Here is an 18406-nt window from a genome sequence, read left to right as displayed (position 1 = left end):
TCCTCTGTCTCTGTGCTCTCCTCTGTCTCTGTGCTCTCCTCTGTCTCTGTGCTCTCCTCTGTCTCTGTGCTCTCCTCTGGTCTCGGCTCCTCTGTCTCTGTGCTCTCCTCTGGTCCGGGCTCCTCTGTCTCTATGCTCTCCTCTGGTCCGGGCTCCTCTGTCTCTGTGCTCTCCTCTGGTCCGGGCTCCTCTGTCTCTGTGCTTTCCTCTGGTCCAGGCTCCTCTGTCTCTGTGCTCTCCTCTGGTCTCGGCTCCTCTGTCTCTTTGCCCTCCTCTGGTCTCGGCTCCTCTGTTTCTGTGCTCTTCTCTGGTCTCGGCTCCTCTGTCTCTGTGCTCTCCTCTGTCTCTGTGCTCTCCTCTGTCTCTGTGCTCTCCTCTGGTCTCGGCTCCTCTGTCTCTGTGCTCTCCTCTGGTCCGGGCTCCTCTGTCTCTATGCTCTCCTCTGGTCCGGGCTCCTCTGTCTCTGTGCTCTCCTCTGGTCCGGGCTCCTCTGTCTCTGTGCTCTCCTCTGGTCCGGGCTCCTCTGTCTCTGTGCCCTCCTCTGTTCTCGGCTCCTCTGTCTCTGTGCTCTCCTCTGTTCTCGGCTCCTCTGTCTCTGTGATCTCCTCTGGTCTCGGCTCCTCTGTCTCTGTGTTTTCCTCTGGTCTCGGCTCCTCTGTCTCTGTGCTCTCCTCTGGTCTCGGCACCTCTGTCTCTGTGCTCTCCTCTGGTCTCGGCACCTCTGTCTCTGTGCTCTCCTCTGGTCTCGGCTCCTCTGTCTCTGTGCTCTCCTCTGGTCTGGGCTCCTCTGTCTCTGTGCTCTCCTCTGTCTCTGTGCTCTCCTCTGGTCCGGGCTCCTCTGTCTCTGTGCCCTCCTCTGTTCTCGGCTCCTCTGTCTCTGTGCTCTCCTTTGTCTCTGTGCTCTTCTCTGGTCTCGGCTCCTCTGTCTCTGTGCTCTCCTCTGGTCCGGGCTCCTCTGTCTCTGTGCTCTCCTCTGGTTTGGGCTCCTCTGTCTCTGTGCCCTCCTCTGGTCTCGGCTCCTCTGTCTCTGTGCTCTCCTCTGGTCTGGGCTCCTCTGTCTCTCTACTCTCCTCTGTCTCTGTGCCCTCCTCTGGTCTCGGCTCCTCTGTCTCTGTGCTCTCCTCTGTCTCTGTGCTCTCCTCTGTCTCTGTGCCCTCCTCTGTCTCTGTGCTCTCCTCTGGTCCGGGCTCCTCTGTCTCTGTGCTCTCCTCTGGTCCGGGCTCCTCTGTCTCTGTGCCCTCCTCTGGTCTCGGCTCCTCTGTCTCTGTGCCCTCCTCTGGTCTGGGCTCCTCTGTCTCTGTGCTCTCCTCTGGTCTCGGCTCCTCTGTCTCTGTGCTCTCCTCTGGTCCTAGCTCCTCTGTCTCTGTGCTCTCCTCTGTCTCTGTGCCCTCCTCTGGTCTCGGCTCCTCTGTCTCTGTGCTCTCCTCTGTCTCTGTGCCCTCCTCTGGTCTCGGCTCCTCTGTCTCTGTGCTCTCCTCTGGTCTGGGCTCCTCTGTCTCTGTGCTCTCCTCTGGTCTGGGCTCCTCTGTCTCTGTGCCCTCCTCTGGTCTGGGCTCCTCTGTCTCTGTGCTCTCCTCTGCTCTGGGCTCCTCTGTCTCTGTGCCCTCCTCTGGTCTCGGCTCCTCTGTCTCTGTGCCCTCCTCTGGTCTCGGCTCCTCTGTCTCTGTGCTCTCCTCTGGTCTCGGCTCCTCTGTCTCTGTGCTCTCCTCTGGTCCAGACTCCTCTGTCTCTGTGCTCTCCTCTGGTCTCGGCTCCTCTGTCTCTCCTCTGCTCTGGGCTCCTCTGTCTCTGTGCCCTCCTCTGGTCCAGACTCCTCTGTCTCTGTGCTCTCCTCTGGTCCGGGCTCCTCTGTCTCTGTGCTCTCCTCTGGTCTCGGCTCCTCTGTCTCTGTGCTCTCCTCTGGTCCAGACTCCTCTGTCTCTGTGCTCTCCTCTGGTCCGGGCTCCTCTGTCTCTGTGCTCTCCTCTGGTCCGGGCTCCTCTGTCTCTGTGCTCTCCTCTGCTCTGGGCTCCTCTGTCTCTGTGCTCTTCTCTGGTCTCGGCTCCTCTGTCTCTGTGCTCTCCTCTGGTCCGGGCTCCTCTGTCTCTGTGCTCTCCTCTGGTTTGGGCTCCTCTGTCTCTGTGCCCTCCTCTGGTCTCGGCTCCTCTGTCTCTGTGCTCTCCTCTGGTCTGGGCTCCTCTGTCTCTGTGCTCTCCTCTGGTCTGGGCTCCTCTGTCTCTCTACTCTCCTCTGTCTCTGTGCCCTCCTCTGGTCTCGGCTCCTCTGTCTCTGTGCTCTCCTCTGTCTCTGTGCTCTCCTCTGTCTCTGTGCCCTCCTCTGTCTCTGTGCTCTCCTCTGGTCCGGGCTCCTCTGTCTCTGTGCTCTCCTCTGGTCCGGGCTCCTCTGTCTCTGTGCCCTCCTCTGGTCTCGGCTCCTCTGTCTCTGTGCCCTCCTCTGGTCTCGGCTCCTCTGTCTCTGTGCTCTCCTCTGGTCTCGGCTCCTCTGTCTCTGTGCTCTCCTCTGGTCTCGGCTCCTCTGTCTCTGTGCTCTCCTCTGTCTCTGTGCCCTCCTCTGGTCTCGGCTCCTCTGTCTCTGTGCTCTCCTCTGTCTCTGTGCCCTCCTCTGGTCTGGGCTCCTCTGTCTCTGTGCTCTCCTCTGGTCTGGGCTCCTCTGTCTCTGTGCTCTCCTCTGGTCTGGGCTCCTCTGTCTCTGTGCCCTCCTCTGGTCTGGGCTCCTCTGTCTCTGTGCTCTCCTCTGCTCTGGGCTCCTCTGTCTCTGTGCCCTCCTCTGGTCTCGGCTCCTCTGTCTCTGTGCCCTCCTCTGGTCTCGGCTCCTCTGTCTCTGTGCTCTCCTCTGGTCTCGGCTCCTCTGTCTCTGTGCTCTCCTCTGGTCCAGACTCCTCTGTCTCTGTGCTCTCCTCTGGTCTCGGCTCCTCTGTCTCTCCTCTGCTCTGGGCTCCTCTGTCTCTGTGCCCTCCTCTGGTCCAAACTCCTCTGTCTCTGTGCTCTCCTCTGGTCCGGGCTCCTCTGTCTCTGTGCTCTCCTCTGGTCTCGGCTCCTCTGTCTCTGTGCTCTCCTCTGGTCCAGACTCCTCTGTCTCTGTGCTCTCCTCTGGTCTGGGCTCCTCTGTCTCTGTGCTCTCCTCTGGTCCGGGCTCCTCTGTCTCTGTGCTCTCCTCTGCTCTGGGCTCCTCTGTCTCTGTGCTCTTCTCTGGTCTCGGCTCCTCTGTCTCTGTGCTCTCCTCTGGTCCAGACTCCTCTGTCTCTGCTCTCCTCTGGTCCGGGCTCCTCTGTCTCTGTGCTCTCCTCTGCTCTGGGCTCCTCTGTCTCTGTTTTCTCCTCTGGTCTGGGCTCCTCTGTCTCTGTGCTCTCCTCTGCTCTGGGCTCCTCTGTCTCTGTTTTCTCCTCTGGTCTGGGCTCCTCTGTCTCTGTGCCCTCCTCTGGTCTGGGCTCCTCTGTCTCTGTGCCCTCCTCTGGTCTGGGCTCCTCTGTCTCTGTGCTCTCCTCTGGTCCGGGCTCCTCTGTCTCTGTGCCCTCCTCTGGTCTGGGCTCCTCTGTCTCTGCCTCGGGCTGAGGTCTCTGTTGCCCGTCTCCAGGTTGAGGACGTCTACACGCTCGTGTACAGGACTATGATGCATCCGCCCGTTAAGGACTACGTCCCCTTTTCCTGGACCACCATGGTTCGAGTGAAAGCTGAACATTTCACGGCTCTGTCCCACTATCACGCTGCCTGCGCCCTCTGCGACTTCCCCAGTGAGTATCTGCAGGTCCTTCCTAACACAAAGCTCCAAATCCCCTGCATAGAAACAGCCGCCGTCTGCCGCCACCACTAGGGGGAGCTCCAGAGCTGACTGCAGATTGTGTTAGCACAGGGTCTGTGTAATGGGTCTGCAGTCATGTCCTGAGCTCCCCCTAGTGGTGGCGGAGGGGAGCGAGGGGCTTATTATGTAGATCTCTATCAGTGCAGGGGATTTGGAGATCACATGGTGACTAATAAGAAAGTTATTCAGGGGTGGCCGTATATCTTCCTGCACCCCCAGTTCATCAGGAGACCCCCCCAGCGCACAGCGGATTAGGGGGCCGCACCTTGTAAGATCCTATAGATATAAGAGGCATGAGGTTGGATTCTTCTGTGTGCCTCCCCCTGTGAGGTCACGTAGTCCAGCAGTGATGGGGTTAACGATGTGTCACCTACTGCCCTGACCCCGGGCAACAATAGGCCCCATTCTTACTGCTCTGATCCGGGGCCCGGGGTCCACAATGTAAATCCCGGATTATCAGCCACAATCTCTTAATCTGAATTCCTTGCAGTGTGCTATGTAACAGTGTGCGGGGGAGGGGGCGCCACCGAGTCCTGGGGGTCCCGGATTATTGGGGGGCTCCTTCTTATTACCATTGTGTATCCGTTACTATGTATCAGCTCATCGTGTATCCGTTACTGTGTATCAGCTCATCGTGTATCCGTTACTGTGTATCAGCACATCGTGTATCCGTTACTGTGTATCAGCACATCGTGTATCCGTTACTGTGTATCAGCACATCGTGTATCCGTTACTGTGTATCAGCTCATCGTGTATCCGTTACTGTGTATCAGCTTATCGTGTATCCGTTACTGTGTATCAGCGCATCGTGTATCCGTTACTGTGTATCAGCGCATCGTGTATCCGTTACTGTGTTTCAGCTCATCGTGTTTCCGTTACTGTGTATCAGCTCATCATGTATCCGTTACTGTGTATCAGCGCATCGTGTATCCGTTACTGTGTATCAGCACATCGTGTATCCGTTACTGTGTTTCAGCTCATCGTGTTTCCGTTACTGTGTATCAGCTCATCGTGTATCCGTTACTGTGTATCAGCGCATCGTGTATCCGTTACTGTGTATCAGCGCATCGTGTATCCGTTACTGTGTATCAGCGCATCGTGTATCCGTTACTGTGTATCAGCTCATCATGTATCCGTTACTGTGTATCAGCTCATCGTGTATCCGTTACTGTGTATCAGCTCATCGTGTATCCGTTACTGTGTATCAGCTCATCGTGTATCCGTTACTGTGTATCAGCTCATCGTGTATCAACTCATCGTGTATCCGTTACTGTGTATCAGCACATCGTGTATCCGTTACTGTGTATCAGCTCATCGTGTATCCGTTACTGTGTATCAACTCATCGTGTATCCGTTACTGTGTATCAGCACATCGTGTATCCGTTACTGTGTATCAGCTCATCGTGTATCCGTTACTGTGTATCAACTCATCGTGTATCCGTTACTGTGTATCAGCACATCGTGTATCCGTTACTGTGTATCAGCTCATCGTGTATCCGTTACTGTGTATCAGCTCATCGTGTATCCGTTACTGTGTATCAGCACATCATGTATCCGTTACTGTGTATCAGCTCATCGTGTATCCGTTACTGTGTATCAGCTCATCATGTATCCGTTACTGTGTATCAGCACATCGTGTATCCGTTACTGTGTATCAGCTCATCATGTATCCGTTACTGTGTATCAGCGCATCGTGTATCCGTTACTGTGTATCAGCACATCGTGTATCCGTTACTGTGTATCAGCTCATCGTGTATCCGTTACTGTGTATCAGCGCATCGTGTATCCGTTACTGTGTATCAGCGCATCGTGTATCCGTTACTGTGTATCAGCGCATCGTGTATCCGTTACTGTGTATCAGCGCATCGTGTATCCGTTACTGTGTATCAGCACATCATGTATCCGTTACTATGTATCAGCACATCGTGTATCCGTTACTGTGTATCAGCTCATCGTGTTTCCGTTACTGTGTATCAGCTTATCGTGTATCCGTTACTATGTATCAGCACATCATGTATCCGTTACTATGTATCAGCGCATCGTGTATCCGTTACTGTGTATCAGCACATCATGTATCCGTTACTGTGTATCAGCACATCGTGTTTCCGTTACTGTGTTTCAGCCTCGTCAGGGTTGGAGCTGATAGAAGATGAGAAGATTTTCTTGCAGTTCCACGTCTCTGCTCCAGAGGGCTCCAGCATTTTACTCCAGGACCCGGAGGAGAGGCGGAAGCTCGGTAACCTGCCCCGATCCCTATACTGGGGGGTAACCTGCCCCGACCCCTATACTGGGGGGTAACCTGCCCCGACCCCTATACTGGGGGGTAACCTGCCCCGACCCCTATACTGGGGGGTAACCTGCCCCGACCCCTATACTGGGGGGTAACCTGCCCCGATCCCTATACTGGGGGGTAACCTGCCCCGATCCCTATACTGGGGGGTAACCTGCCCCGATCCCTATACTGGGGGTAACCTGCCCCGATCCCTATACTGGGGGGTAACCTGCCCCGACCCCTATACTGGGGGGTAACCTGCCCCGACCCCTATACTGGGGGGTAACCTGCCCCGACCCCTTATACTGGGGGGTAACCTGCCCCGACCCCTATACTGGGGGGGTAACCTGCCCCGACCCCTTATACTGGGGGGTAACCTGCCCCGACCCCTTATACTGGGGGGTGACCTGCCCCGACCCCTTATACTGGGGGGTGACCTGCCCCGACCCCTTATACTGGGGGGTAACCTGCCCCGACCCCTTATACTGGGGGGTAACCTGCCCCGACCCCTTATACTGGGGGGTAACCTGCCCCGACCCCTATACTGGGGGGTAACCTGCCCCGACCTCTATACTGGGGGGTGACCTGCCCCGACCCCTATACTGGGGGGTAACCTGCCCCGACCTCTATACTGGGGGGTAACCTGCCCTGACCCCTATACTGGGGGGTGACCTGCCCCGACCCCTATACTGGGGGGTGACCTGCCCCGACCTCTATACTGGGGGGTGACCTGCCCCGACCCCTTATACTGGGGGGTAACCTGCCCCGACCCCTTATACTGGGGGGTAACCTGCCCCGACCTCTATACTGGGGGGTAACCTGCCCCGACCTCTATACTGGGGGGTGACCTGCCCCGACCCCTATACTGGGGGGGTAACCTGCCCCAACCTCTATACTGGGGGGTAACCTGCCCCGATCCCTATACTGGGGGTAACCTGCCCCGACCTCTATACTGGGGGGTGACCTGCCCCGACCCCTTATACTGGGGGGTAACCTGCCCCGACCCCTTATACTGGGGGGTAACCTGCCCCGACCCCTTATACTGGGGGGTGACCTGCCCCGACTCCCTATACTGGGGGGTGACCTGCCCCGACCCCTATACTGGGGGGTGACCTGCCCCGACCCCTATACTGGGGGGGTAACTTGCCCCGACCCCTATACTGGGGGGTAACCTGCCCCGACCCCTATACTGGGGGGGTAACCTGCCCCGACCCCCTATACTGGGGGGTAACCTGCCCCGACCCCCTATACTGGGGGGTAACCTGCCCCGACCCCTATACTGGGGGGTGACCTGCCCCGACCCCTATACTGGGGGGTGACCTGCCCCGACCCCTATACTGGGGGGTGACCTGCCCCGACTCCCTATACTGGGGGGTAACCTGCCCCGACCTCTATACTGGGGGGTGACCTGCCCCGACTCCCTATACTGGGGGGTGACCTGCCCCGACCCCTATACTGGGGGGTGACCTGCCCCGACCCCTATACTGGGGGGGTAACTTGCCCCGACCCCTATACTGGGGGGGTAACCTGCCCCGACCCCCTATACTGGGGGGTAACCTGCCCCGACCCCCTATACTGGGGGGTAACCTGCCCCGACCCCTATACTGGGGGGTGACCTGCCCCGACCCCTATACTGGGGGGTGACCTGCCCCGACCCCTATACTGGGGGGTGACCTGCCCCGACTCCCTATACTGGGGGGTAACCTGCCCCGACCTCTATACTGGGGGGTGACCTGCCCCGACTCCCTATACTGGGGGGTAACCTGCCCCGACCCCTATCCTGGGGGGGTAACCTGCCCCGACTCCCTATACTGGGGGGTGAATGGTTGGGGCAGGCCTCTATACTTACCCCCTATACCTGCAGGTAAGGCGCACCTGAAGAGGGCGGTGATTGGACACGAGGAGGCGATGCGGATCCACGGTCTGTGTAAGATCCTGCGTAAGATGGACATCCTGCAGGAGGTTCTGGCGCTGACCCACAAGAGGTCCCTGTGTAAATACTCCGACATCGACCACGAGGACGACTTCTTTGAGACGGGAGAAGCCCCCGACGTCCAGCGTAAGATCACTCTCTGCTCCTGGGGGGAAGTTCTGAGGATTCTCCTCCTGGAATATTTCTTCTTCTTCTTCTTCTTTTCAGCAAAAACCCATCAAAAGCCGGAGGTGACGACCCCGATGTTCTCCAGGGTCAAAGTGCACGACATTTTCCACCGACTGGTGAGGACATAGGAGGCGACCACTGGGCGACGGCGCCTGATCAACTGTCTACCTGGGGGTTGTACCTTTCAGGCTCCTCCTGTTGTTTGGCCTAAGCTCCTCCTGTTCTGGGCTGTCCTGATTAGGCCGCTCCTGTGGGGGGTTCTCAGTCTCTTCTCATAGGGGGGCTGCCCCACACTGGCTCCTGTTGAGGGCTGTCCTGCTCAGGCTCCAACCTCTGAGGGGAGTGTCTGACTTAGGCTCCTCCTTCTGAGGGGGGGTGGTTCTGGTTTAGGCTCCTCCTTCTGCGGCAAGGGGTTCTCTGGCTTAGGCTCCTTCTGAAGGGGGCGGGGTTCTGGTTTAGGCTCCTCCTTCTGAGGGGGCGTTCTGGTTTAGGCTCCTCCTTCTGAAGGGGGGGGGCGGGGTTCTGGTTTAGGCTCCTCCTTCTCAGGGGGGTTCTGGTTTAGGCTCCTCCTTCTCAGGGGGGGTTCTGGTTTAGGCTCCTCCTTCTGAGGGGGGTTCTCTGGCTTAGGCTCCTCCTTCTGAAGGGGGGGTTCTGGTTTAGGCTCCTCCTTCTGAGGGGGGGTTCTGGTTTAGGCTCCTCCTTCTGAGGGGGGGGTTCTGGTTTAGGCTCCTCCTTCTGAGGGGGGTTCTGGTTTAGGCTCCTCCTTCTGAGGGGGGTTCTGGTTTAGGCTCCTCCTTCTGAGGGGGGTTCTGGTTTAGGCTCCTCCTTCTGAGGGGGGTTCTGGTTTAGGCTCCTCCTTCTGAGGGGGGTTCTGGTTTAGGCTCCTCCTTCTGCGGCAGGGGGTTCTCTGGCTTGGGCTCCTCCTGCTGGGTGGGTGCTGTCCTCAGGCTCCTCCTTCCAGCAGGCACATGACCCGCCCTCTCCGCTTGCCTTGCAGGGTCCGGTGTCGGTCTTCTCGGCTAAGCACAGGTGGCGCCCGGCACAGAAGGTTCGCCTGGACCCCGGAGATGAGGGATTTGGTTTCACCTTGAGGGGCGACTCCCCGGTTCTTATCGCAGGAGTGGTCCCCGGAGGCTGCGCTGCCGTATGTATCCGGTCACCAGAAATGATCTGGGAAAGCTGGGTGAGGAGCTGTGCAATCACCCTCCTGCTCGCTGACCTCCCCCTCTTCCGTTACAGTGTGCCGGGGTAAAGGAGGGCTCCTACATCGTGTCTGTGAATGGGGAGGACTGCAGGTGGGCAAAACATTCTCAAGTCGTCCAGATGCTGAAGGAAACGGGGCAGGAAGGGGCAGACATAGAGGTCGTGACCTTCCACAGCGCCGACCCCCAGAATACGGTGAGAAAAGGGGTGTGATATGTCTCCTCAGGGGCGGGATCACTGCTGCTTAGAGACACACCCCCAAGGTGCTGCCTGTTATCTCACAAGCTGCAGCCATCTGCTTATTCCTCTGTGCTGCTGTGTATCATGGACCGGCGCCGGACCAACGACAGAACCAGAGGTCCCAGAATCCAGAATGTCTGCCTCTTCATATTACCTGAGAAGCTTTAGATATCTCCTGTATATTATATTACTCTCCGGTATAACGCTCCTCCCCCTCCTGTATATTATATTACTCTCCGGTATAACGCTCCTCCCCCTCCTGTATATTATATTACTCTCCGGTATAACGCTCCTCCCCCTCCTGTATATTATATTACTCTCCGGTATAACGCTCCTCCCTCTCCTGTATATTATATTACTCTCCGGTATAACGCTCCTCCCCCTCCTGTATATTATATTACTCTCCGGTATAACGCTCCTCCCTCTCTCCTGTATATTATATTACTCTCTGGTATAACGCTCCTCCCCCCCTCTCCTGTATATTATATTACTCTCCGGTATAACGCTCCTCCTCCTCCTGTATATTATATTACTCTCCGGTATAACGCTCCCCCCCCCCTCTCCTGTATATTATATTACTCTCCGGTATAACGCTCCTCCCCCCTCTCCTGTATATTATATTACTCTCCGGTATAACGCTCCTCCCCTCCTGTATATTATATTACTCTCCGGTATAACGCTCCTCCCCCTCCTGTATATTATATTACTCTCCGGTATAACGCTCCTCCCCTCCTCCTGTATATTATATTACTCTCCGGTATAACGCTCCTCCCTCTCTCCTGTATATTATATTACTCTCCGGTATAACGCTCCTCCCTCTCCTGTATATTATATTACTCTCCGGTATAACGCTCCTCCCCCTCCTGTATATTATATTACTCTCCGGTATAACGCTCCTCCCCCTCCTGTATATTATATTACTCTCCGGTATAACGCTCCTCCCCCCTCTCCTGTATATTATATTACTCTCCGGTATAACGCTCCTCCCTCTCTCCTGTATATTATATTACTCTCCGGTATAACGCTCCTCCCTCTCCTGTATATTATATTACTCTCCGGTATAACGCTCCTCCCTCTCCTGTATATTATATTACTCTCCGGTATAACGCTCCTCCCCCTCCTCTATATTATATTACTCTCCGGTATAACGCTCCTCCCCTCCTGTATATTATATTACTCTCCGGTATAACGCTCCTCCCCCTCCTGTATATTATATTACTCTCCGGTATAACGCTCCTCCCCCTCCTCCTGTATATTATATTACTCTCCGGTATAACGCTCCTCCCCTCCTGTATATTATATTACTCTCCGGTATAACGCTCCTCCCCCCCCTCCTGTATATTATATTACTCTCCGGTATAACGCTCCTCCCTCTCCTGTATATTATATTACTCTCCGGTATAACGCTCCTCCCCCTCCTGTATATTATATTACTCTCCGGTATAACGCTCCTCCCCCCTCCTGTATATTATATTACTCTCCGGTATAACGCTCCTCCCCCTCCTGTATATTATATTACTCTCCGGTATAACGCTCCTCCCCCTCCTGTATATTATATTACTCTCCGGTATAACGCTCCTCCCCCCCTCCTGTATATTATATTACTCTCCGGTATAACGCTCCTCCCTCTCCTGTATATTATATTACTCTCCGGTATAACGCTCCTCCCTCTCCTGTATATTATATTACTCTCCGGTATAACGCTCCTCCCCCCTCTCCTGTATATTATATTACTCTCCGGTATAACGCTCCCCCCCCCTCCTGTATATTATATTACTCTCCGGTATAACGCTCCTCCCTCTCCTGTATATTATATTACTCTCCGGTATAACGCTCCTCCCCCTCCTGTATATTATATTACTCTCCGGTATAACGCTCCTCCCCCTCCTGTATATTATATTACTCTCCGGTATAACGCTCCTCCCTCTCCTGTATATTATATTACTCTCCGGTATAACGCTCCCCCCCCTCCTGTATATTATATTACTCTCCGGTATAACGCTCCTCCCCCCTCCTGTATATTATATTACTCTCCGGTATAACGCTCCCCCCCCCCCCTCCTGTATATTATATTACTCTCCGGTATAACGCTCCCCCCCCCTCCTGTATATTATATTACTCTCCGGTATAACGCTCCTCCCCCTCCTGTATATTATATTACTCTCCCGGTATAACGCTCCTCCCCCTCCTGTATATTATATTACTCTCCGGTATAACGCTCCTCCCCCCCTCCTGTATATTATATTACTCTCCGGTATAACGCTCCTCCCTCTCCTGTATATTATATTACTCTCCGGTATAACGCTCCTCCCCCCCTCCTGTATATTATATTACTCTCCGGTATAACGCTCCTCCCCCTCCTGTATATTATATTACTCTCCGGTATAACGCTCCTCCCCCTCCTGTATATTATATTACTCTCCGGTATAACGCTCCTCCCCCTCCTGTATATTATATTACTCTCCGGTATAACGCTCCTCCCCCTCTCCTGTATATTATATTACTCTCCGGTATAACGCTCCTCCCCCCCTCCTGTATATTATATTACTCTCCGGTATAACGCTCCCCCCCCCCTCCTGTATATTATATTACTCTCCGGTATAACGCTCCCCCCCCCCCCTCCTGTATATTATATTACTCTCCGGTATAACGCTCCTCCCCCCTCCTGTATATTATATTACTCTCCGGTATAACGCTCCTCCTCCTCCTGTATATTATATTACTCTCCGGTATAACGCTCCCCCCCCCCCCCTCCTGTATATTATATTACTCTCCGGTATAACGCTCCTCCCCTCCTGTATATTATATTACTCTCCGGTATAACGCTCCTCCTCCTCCTGTATATTATATTACTCTCCGGTATAACGCTCCTCCCCCTCCTGTATATTATATTACTCTCCGGTATAACGCTCCTCCCTCTCCTGTATATTATATTACTCTCCGGTATAACGCTCCTCCCCCCTCCTGTATATTATATTACTCTCCGGTATAACGCTCCTCCCCCCCTCCTGTATATTATATTACTCTCCGGTATAACGCTCCCCCCCCCCCCTCCTGTATATTATATTACTCTCCGGTATAACGCTCCTCCCCCTCCTGTATATTATATTACTCTCCGGTATAACGCTCCTCCCCCTCCTGTATATTATATTACTCTCCGGTATAACGCTCCTCCCTCTCCTGTATATTATATTACTCTCCGGTATAACGCTCCTCCCTCTCCTGTATATTATATTACTCTCCGGTATAACGCTCCTCCCCCTCCTGTATATTATATTACTCTCCGGTATAACGCTCCCCCCCTCCTGTATATTATATTACTCTCCGGTATAACGCTCCTCCCCCTCCTGTATATTATATTACTCTCCGGTATAACGCTCCCCCCCCCTCCTGTATATTATATTACTCTCCGGTATAACGCTCCTCCCCCCCTCCTGTATATTATATTACTCTCCGGTATAACGCTCCTCCCCCTCCTGTATATTATATTACTCTCCGGTATAACGCTCCTCCCCCCCTCCTGTATATTATATTACTCTCCGGTATAACGCTCCTCCCTCTCCTGTATATTATATTACTCTCCGGTATAACGCTCCTCCCCCCCTCCTGTATATTATATTACTCTCCGGTATAACGCTCCTCCCCCTCCTGTATATTATATTACTCTCCGGTATAACGCTCCTCCCCCTCCTGTATATTATATTACTCTCCGGTATAACGCTCCTCCCTCTCCTGTATATTATATTACTCTCCGGTATAACGCTCCTCCCCCTCCTGTATATTATATTACTCTCCGGTATAACGCTCCTCCCCCTCCTCTATATTATATTACTCTCCGGTATAACGCTCCTCCCCCTCCTGTATATTATATTACTCTCCGGTATAACGCTCCTCCCTCTCCTGTATATTATATTACTCTCCGGTATAACGCTCCTCCCTCTCTCCTGTATATTATATTACTCTCCGGTATAACGCTCCTCCCCCTCCTGTATATTATATTACTCTCCGGTATAACGCTCCTCCCCCCTCCTGTATATTATATTACTCTCCGGTATAACGCTCCTCCCCCTCCTGTATATTATATTACTCTCCGGTATAACGCTCCTCCCCCTCCTGTATATTATATTACTCTCCGGTATAACGCTCCTCCCCCTCCTGTATATTATATTACTCTCCGGTATAACGCTCCTCCCTCTCCTGTATATTATATTACTCTCCGGTATAACGCTCCTCCCCCTCCTCTATATTATATTACTCTCCGGTATAACGCTCCTCCCCCTCCTGTATATTATATTACTCTCCGGTATAACGCTCCTCCCTCTCCTGTATATTATATTACTCTCCGGTATAACGCTCCTCCCCCCCTCCTGTATATTATATTACTCTCCGGTATAACGCTCCTCCCCCCCTCCTGTATATTATATTACTCTCCGGTATAACGCTCCTCTCCCCTCCTGTATATTATATTACTCTCCGGTATAACGCTCCTCCCCCTCCTGTATATTATATTACTCTCCGGTATAACGCTCCTCCCCCTCCTGTATATTATATTACTCTCCGGTATAACGCTCCTCCCCCTCCTGTATATTATATTACTCTCCGGTATAACGCTCCTCCCTCTCCTGTATATTATATTACTCTCCGGTATAACGCTCCCCCCCCCCCTCTCCTGTATATTATATTACTCTCCGGTATAACGCTCCTCCCCCTCCTCTATATTATATTACTCTCCGGTATAACGCTCCTCCCCCTCCTGTATATTATATTACTCTCCGGTATAACGCTCCTCCCTCTCCTGTATATTATATTACTCTCCGGTATAACGCTCCTCCCTCTCTCCTGTATATTATATTACTCTCCGGTATAACGCTCCTCCCCTCCTGTATATTATATTACTCTCCGGTATAACGCTCCTCCCCCCTCCTGTATATTATATTACTCTCCGGTATAACGCTCCTCCCCCTCCTGTATATTATATTACTCTCCGGTATAACGCTCCTCCCCTCCTGTATATTATATTACTCTCCGGTATAACGCTCCTCCCCCTCCTGTATATTATATTACTCTCCGGTATAACGCTCCTCCCTCTCCTGTATATTATATTACTCTCCGGTATAACGCTCCTCCCCCTCCTCTATATTATATTACTCTCCGGTATAACGCTCCTCCCCCTCCTGTATATTATATTACTCTCCGGTATAACGCTCCTCCCTCTCCTGTATATTATATTACTCTCCGGTATAACGCTCCTCCCCCCCTCCTGTATATTATATTACTCTCCGGTATAACGCTCCTCCCCCCTCCTGTATATTATATTACTCTCCGGTATAACGCTCCTCTCCCCTCCTGTATATTATATTACTCTCCGGTATAACGCTCCTCCCCCTCCTGTATATTATATTACTCTCCGGTATAACGCTCCTCCCCCTCCTGTATATTATATTACTCTCCCGGTATAACGCTCCTCCCTCTCCTGTATATTATATTACTCTCCGGTATAACGCTCCTCCCCCCCTCCTGTATATTATATTACTCTCCGGTATAACGCTCCTCCCCCTCCTGTATATTATATTACTCTCCGGTATAACGCTCCTCCCCCTCCTGTATATTATATTACTCTCCGGTATAACGCTCCTCCCCCTCCTCTATATTATATTACTCTCCGGTATAACGCTCCTCCCCCTCCTGTATATTATATTACTCTCCGGTATAACGCTCCTCCCTCTCCTGTATATTATATTACTCTTCGGTATAACGCTCCTCCCCCTCCTCTATATTATATTACTCTCCGGTATAACGCTCCTCCCTCTCCTGTATATTATATTACTCTCCGGTATAACGCTCCTCCCCCTCCTGTATATTATATTACTCTCCGGTATAACGCTCCTCCCCCTCCTGTATATTATATTACTCTCCGGTATAACGCTCCTCCCCCTCCTGTATATTATATTACTCTCCGGTATAACGCTCCTCCCTCTCTCCTGTATATTACGCTCCGGTAACGCTCCTCCCTCTCTCCAGTATATTACGCTCCGGTAACGCTCCTCCCTCTCTCCTGTATATTACGCTCCGGTAACGCTCCTCCCCCTCTCTCCTGTATATTACGCTCCGGTAACGCTCCTCCCTCTCTCCTGTATATTACGCTCCGGTAACACTCCTCCCCCCTCCTGTATATTACGCTCCGGTAACGCTCCTCCCCCTCTCCTGTATATTACGCTCCGGTAACGCTCCTCCCCCTCTCCTGTATATTACGCTCCGGTAACGCTCCTCCCTCTCTCCTGTATATTACGCTCCGGTATAACGCTCCCCCCCCCCCCCTCCTGTATATTATATTACTCTCCGGTATAACGCTCCTCCCCCTCCTGTATATTATATTACTCTCCGGTATAACGCTCCTCCCTCTCTCCTGTATATTATATTACTCTCCGGTATAACGCTCCTCCCTCTCTCCTGTATATTATATTACTCTCCGGTATAACGCTCCTCCCTCTCCTGTATATTACGCTCCGGTATAACGCTCCTCCCTCTCTCCTGTATATTATATTACGCTCCGGTATAACGCTCCTCCCCCCCTCCTGTATATTACGCTCCGGTAACGCTCCTCCCCCCTCCTGTATATTACGCTCCGGTAACGCTCCTCCCTCTCTCCTGTATATTACGCTCCGGTATAACGCTCCTCCCTCTCTCCTGTATATTACGCTCCGGTAACGCTCCTCCCTCTCTCCTGTATATTACGCTCCGGTATAACGCTCCTCCCTCTCTCCAGGCTTTGGATAAGAAATCTTCGATGCTGACGTCCAGTGAGATCCTGAAGGGGAATAAGGAGAACGGTAGGAAGACGATGGCGTCCGGTAAACGCTCCAGTGCGCTGCAACTGTGGAACCGCAGGAGGAACCCGGCCAAGAGGAGCCCGAACATCCCCAACCTCAGCGCCCTCCAGCTGCCGTACAGCGCCGTGCAGAGCAACGAGTCCATGTACTGAGCCCCCCGGTGTCTGGACCCTACTAGCAGTAGTGCCCCCTACTGCCCTGAGCGCACCACAGCGCCCCCTGGTGTCTGGACCCTACTAGCAGTAGTGCCCCCTACTGCCCTGAGCGCACCACAGCGCCCCCTGGTGTCTGGACCCTACTAGCAGTAGTGCCCCCTACTGCCCTGAGCGCACCACAGCGCCCCCTGGTGTCTGGACCCTACTAGCAGTAGTGCCCCCTACTGCCCTGAGCGCACCACAGCGCCCCCTGGTGTCTGGACCCTACTAGCAGTAGTGCCCCCTACTGCCCTGAGCGCACCACAGCGCCCCCTGGTGTCTGGACCCTACTAGCAGTAGTGCCCCCTACTGCCCTGAGCGCACCACAGTGCCCCCTGGTGTCTGGACCCTACTAGCAGTAGTGCCCCCTACTGCCCTGAGCGCACCACAGCACCCCCTGGTGTCTGGACCCTACTAGCAGTAGTGCCCCCTACTGCCCTGAGCGCACCACAGCGCCCCCTGGTGTCTGGACCCTACTAGCAGTAGTGCCCCCTACTGCCCTGAGCGCACCACAGCGCCCCCTGGTGTCTGGACCCTACTAGCAGTAGTGCCCCCTACTGCCCTGAGCGCACCACAGCGCCCCCTGGTGTCTGGACCCTACTAGCAGTAGTGCCCCCTACTGCCCTGAGCGCACCACAGCGCCCCCTGGTGTCTGGACCCTACTAGCAGTAGTGCCCCCTACTGCCCTGAGCGCACCACAGTGCCCCCTGGTGTCTGGACCCTACTAGCAGTAGTGCCCCCTACTGCCCTGAGCGCACCACAGCGCCCCCTGGTGTCTGGACCCTACTAGCAGTAGTGCCCCCTACTGCCCTGAGCGCACCACAGCGCCCCCTGGTGTCTGGACCCTACTAGCAGTAGTGCCCCCTAGTGTACTAAGTGCATCACAGTGCCCACCACTGCCAGAAAGGCCCCCTACTGCCCTGAGCGCACCACAGCGCCCCCTGGTGTCTGGACCCCACTGCCAGCAGCGCCCCCTAGTGTCCTGACCGCCCCCAGGCGAGGGGGGGGGTCTCTTATATTCTGTACATAAATGTAAAAGATAATTTATAATAATTGTGGACGAGACGAGGAAATAAACGCCGGTTCCCGTGTTACACGCCGATGTCTGTGCGGGGAGGGGCAGACTCTGGACATGGGGGGGGGGGCAGGCGCTGGACATGGGGGGGGCAGACGCTGGACATGGGGGGGGGGCAGGCGCTGGACATGGGGGGGGAGCAGATGCTGGACATGGGGGGGGGGGGAAGCGCTGGACATGGGGGGGGGGGGAGCAGGCGCTGGACATGGGGGGGGGCAGGCGCTGGACATGGACATGGGGGGGGGCAGACGCTGGACAAGGGGGGGGGCAGGCGCTGGACATGGGGGGGAGCAGGCGCTGGACATGGGGGGGGAGCAGGCGCTGGACATGGACATGGGGGGGGGGCAGGCGCTGGACATGGGGGGGGGGGAAGCAGGCGCTGGACATGGACATGGGGGGGGGGGGCAGGCGTTGGACAAGGGGGGGGGCAGGCGCTGGACATGGGGGGGGAGCAGATGCTGGACATGGGGGGGGGGGGAAGCGCTGGACATGGGGGGGGGGGGGAGCAGGCGCTGGACATGGGGGGGGGCAGGCGCTGGACATGGACATGGGGGGGGGCAGACGCTGGACAAGGGGGGGGGGCAGGCGCTGGACATGGGGGGGAGCAGGCGCTGGACATGGGGGGGAGCAGGCGCTGGACATGGACATGGGGGGGGGGCAGGCGCTGGACATGGGGGGGGGGAAGCAGGCGCT

The 18406-nt window shown here is 54.7% G+C and overlaps 1 protein-coding gene across 2 annotated transcripts in view; it reads left to right on the top strand.

The window, feature by feature from the left end:
- The window catches only part of RHPN1 (rhophilin Rho GTPase binding protein 1), a 58396-nt gene extending 40667 nt beyond the window's left edge, over nucleotides 1-17729 (top strand). For both annotated transcript variants that reach the window (XM_072151010.1, XM_072151011.1), the window contains 7 exons: nucleotides 3574-3730; nucleotides 5921-6034; nucleotides 7935-8129; nucleotides 8211-8287; nucleotides 9169-9315; nucleotides 9411-9569; nucleotides 16381-17729. In XM_072151010.1, coding sequence (XP_072007111.1) covers nucleotides 3574-3730; nucleotides 5921-6034; nucleotides 7935-8129; nucleotides 8211-8287; nucleotides 9169-9315; nucleotides 9411-9569; nucleotides 16381-16596 — 1065 coding nt within the window. In that variant the 3' untranslated portion in view covers nucleotides 16597-17729. The remainder of the gene's footprint in view (nucleotides 1-3573; nucleotides 3731-5920; nucleotides 6035-7934; nucleotides 8130-8210; nucleotides 8288-9168; nucleotides 9316-9410; nucleotides 9570-16380) is intronic.
- The last annotated feature ends 677 nt before the right edge of the window (nucleotides 17730-18406 follow it).

The sequence above is a fragment of the Engystomops pustulosus genome, chromosome 5 (assembly GCF_040894005.1).
Source record: "Engystomops pustulosus chromosome 5, aEngPut4.maternal, whole genome shotgun sequence".
Classification (NCBI taxonomy): Eukaryota; Metazoa; Chordata; class Amphibia; order Anura; family Leptodactylidae; genus Engystomops; species Engystomops pustulosus.
The sequence above is the reverse complement of the archived record's forward strand: the minus strand, read 5'-3'. Positions and strand labels throughout refer to the sequence as shown.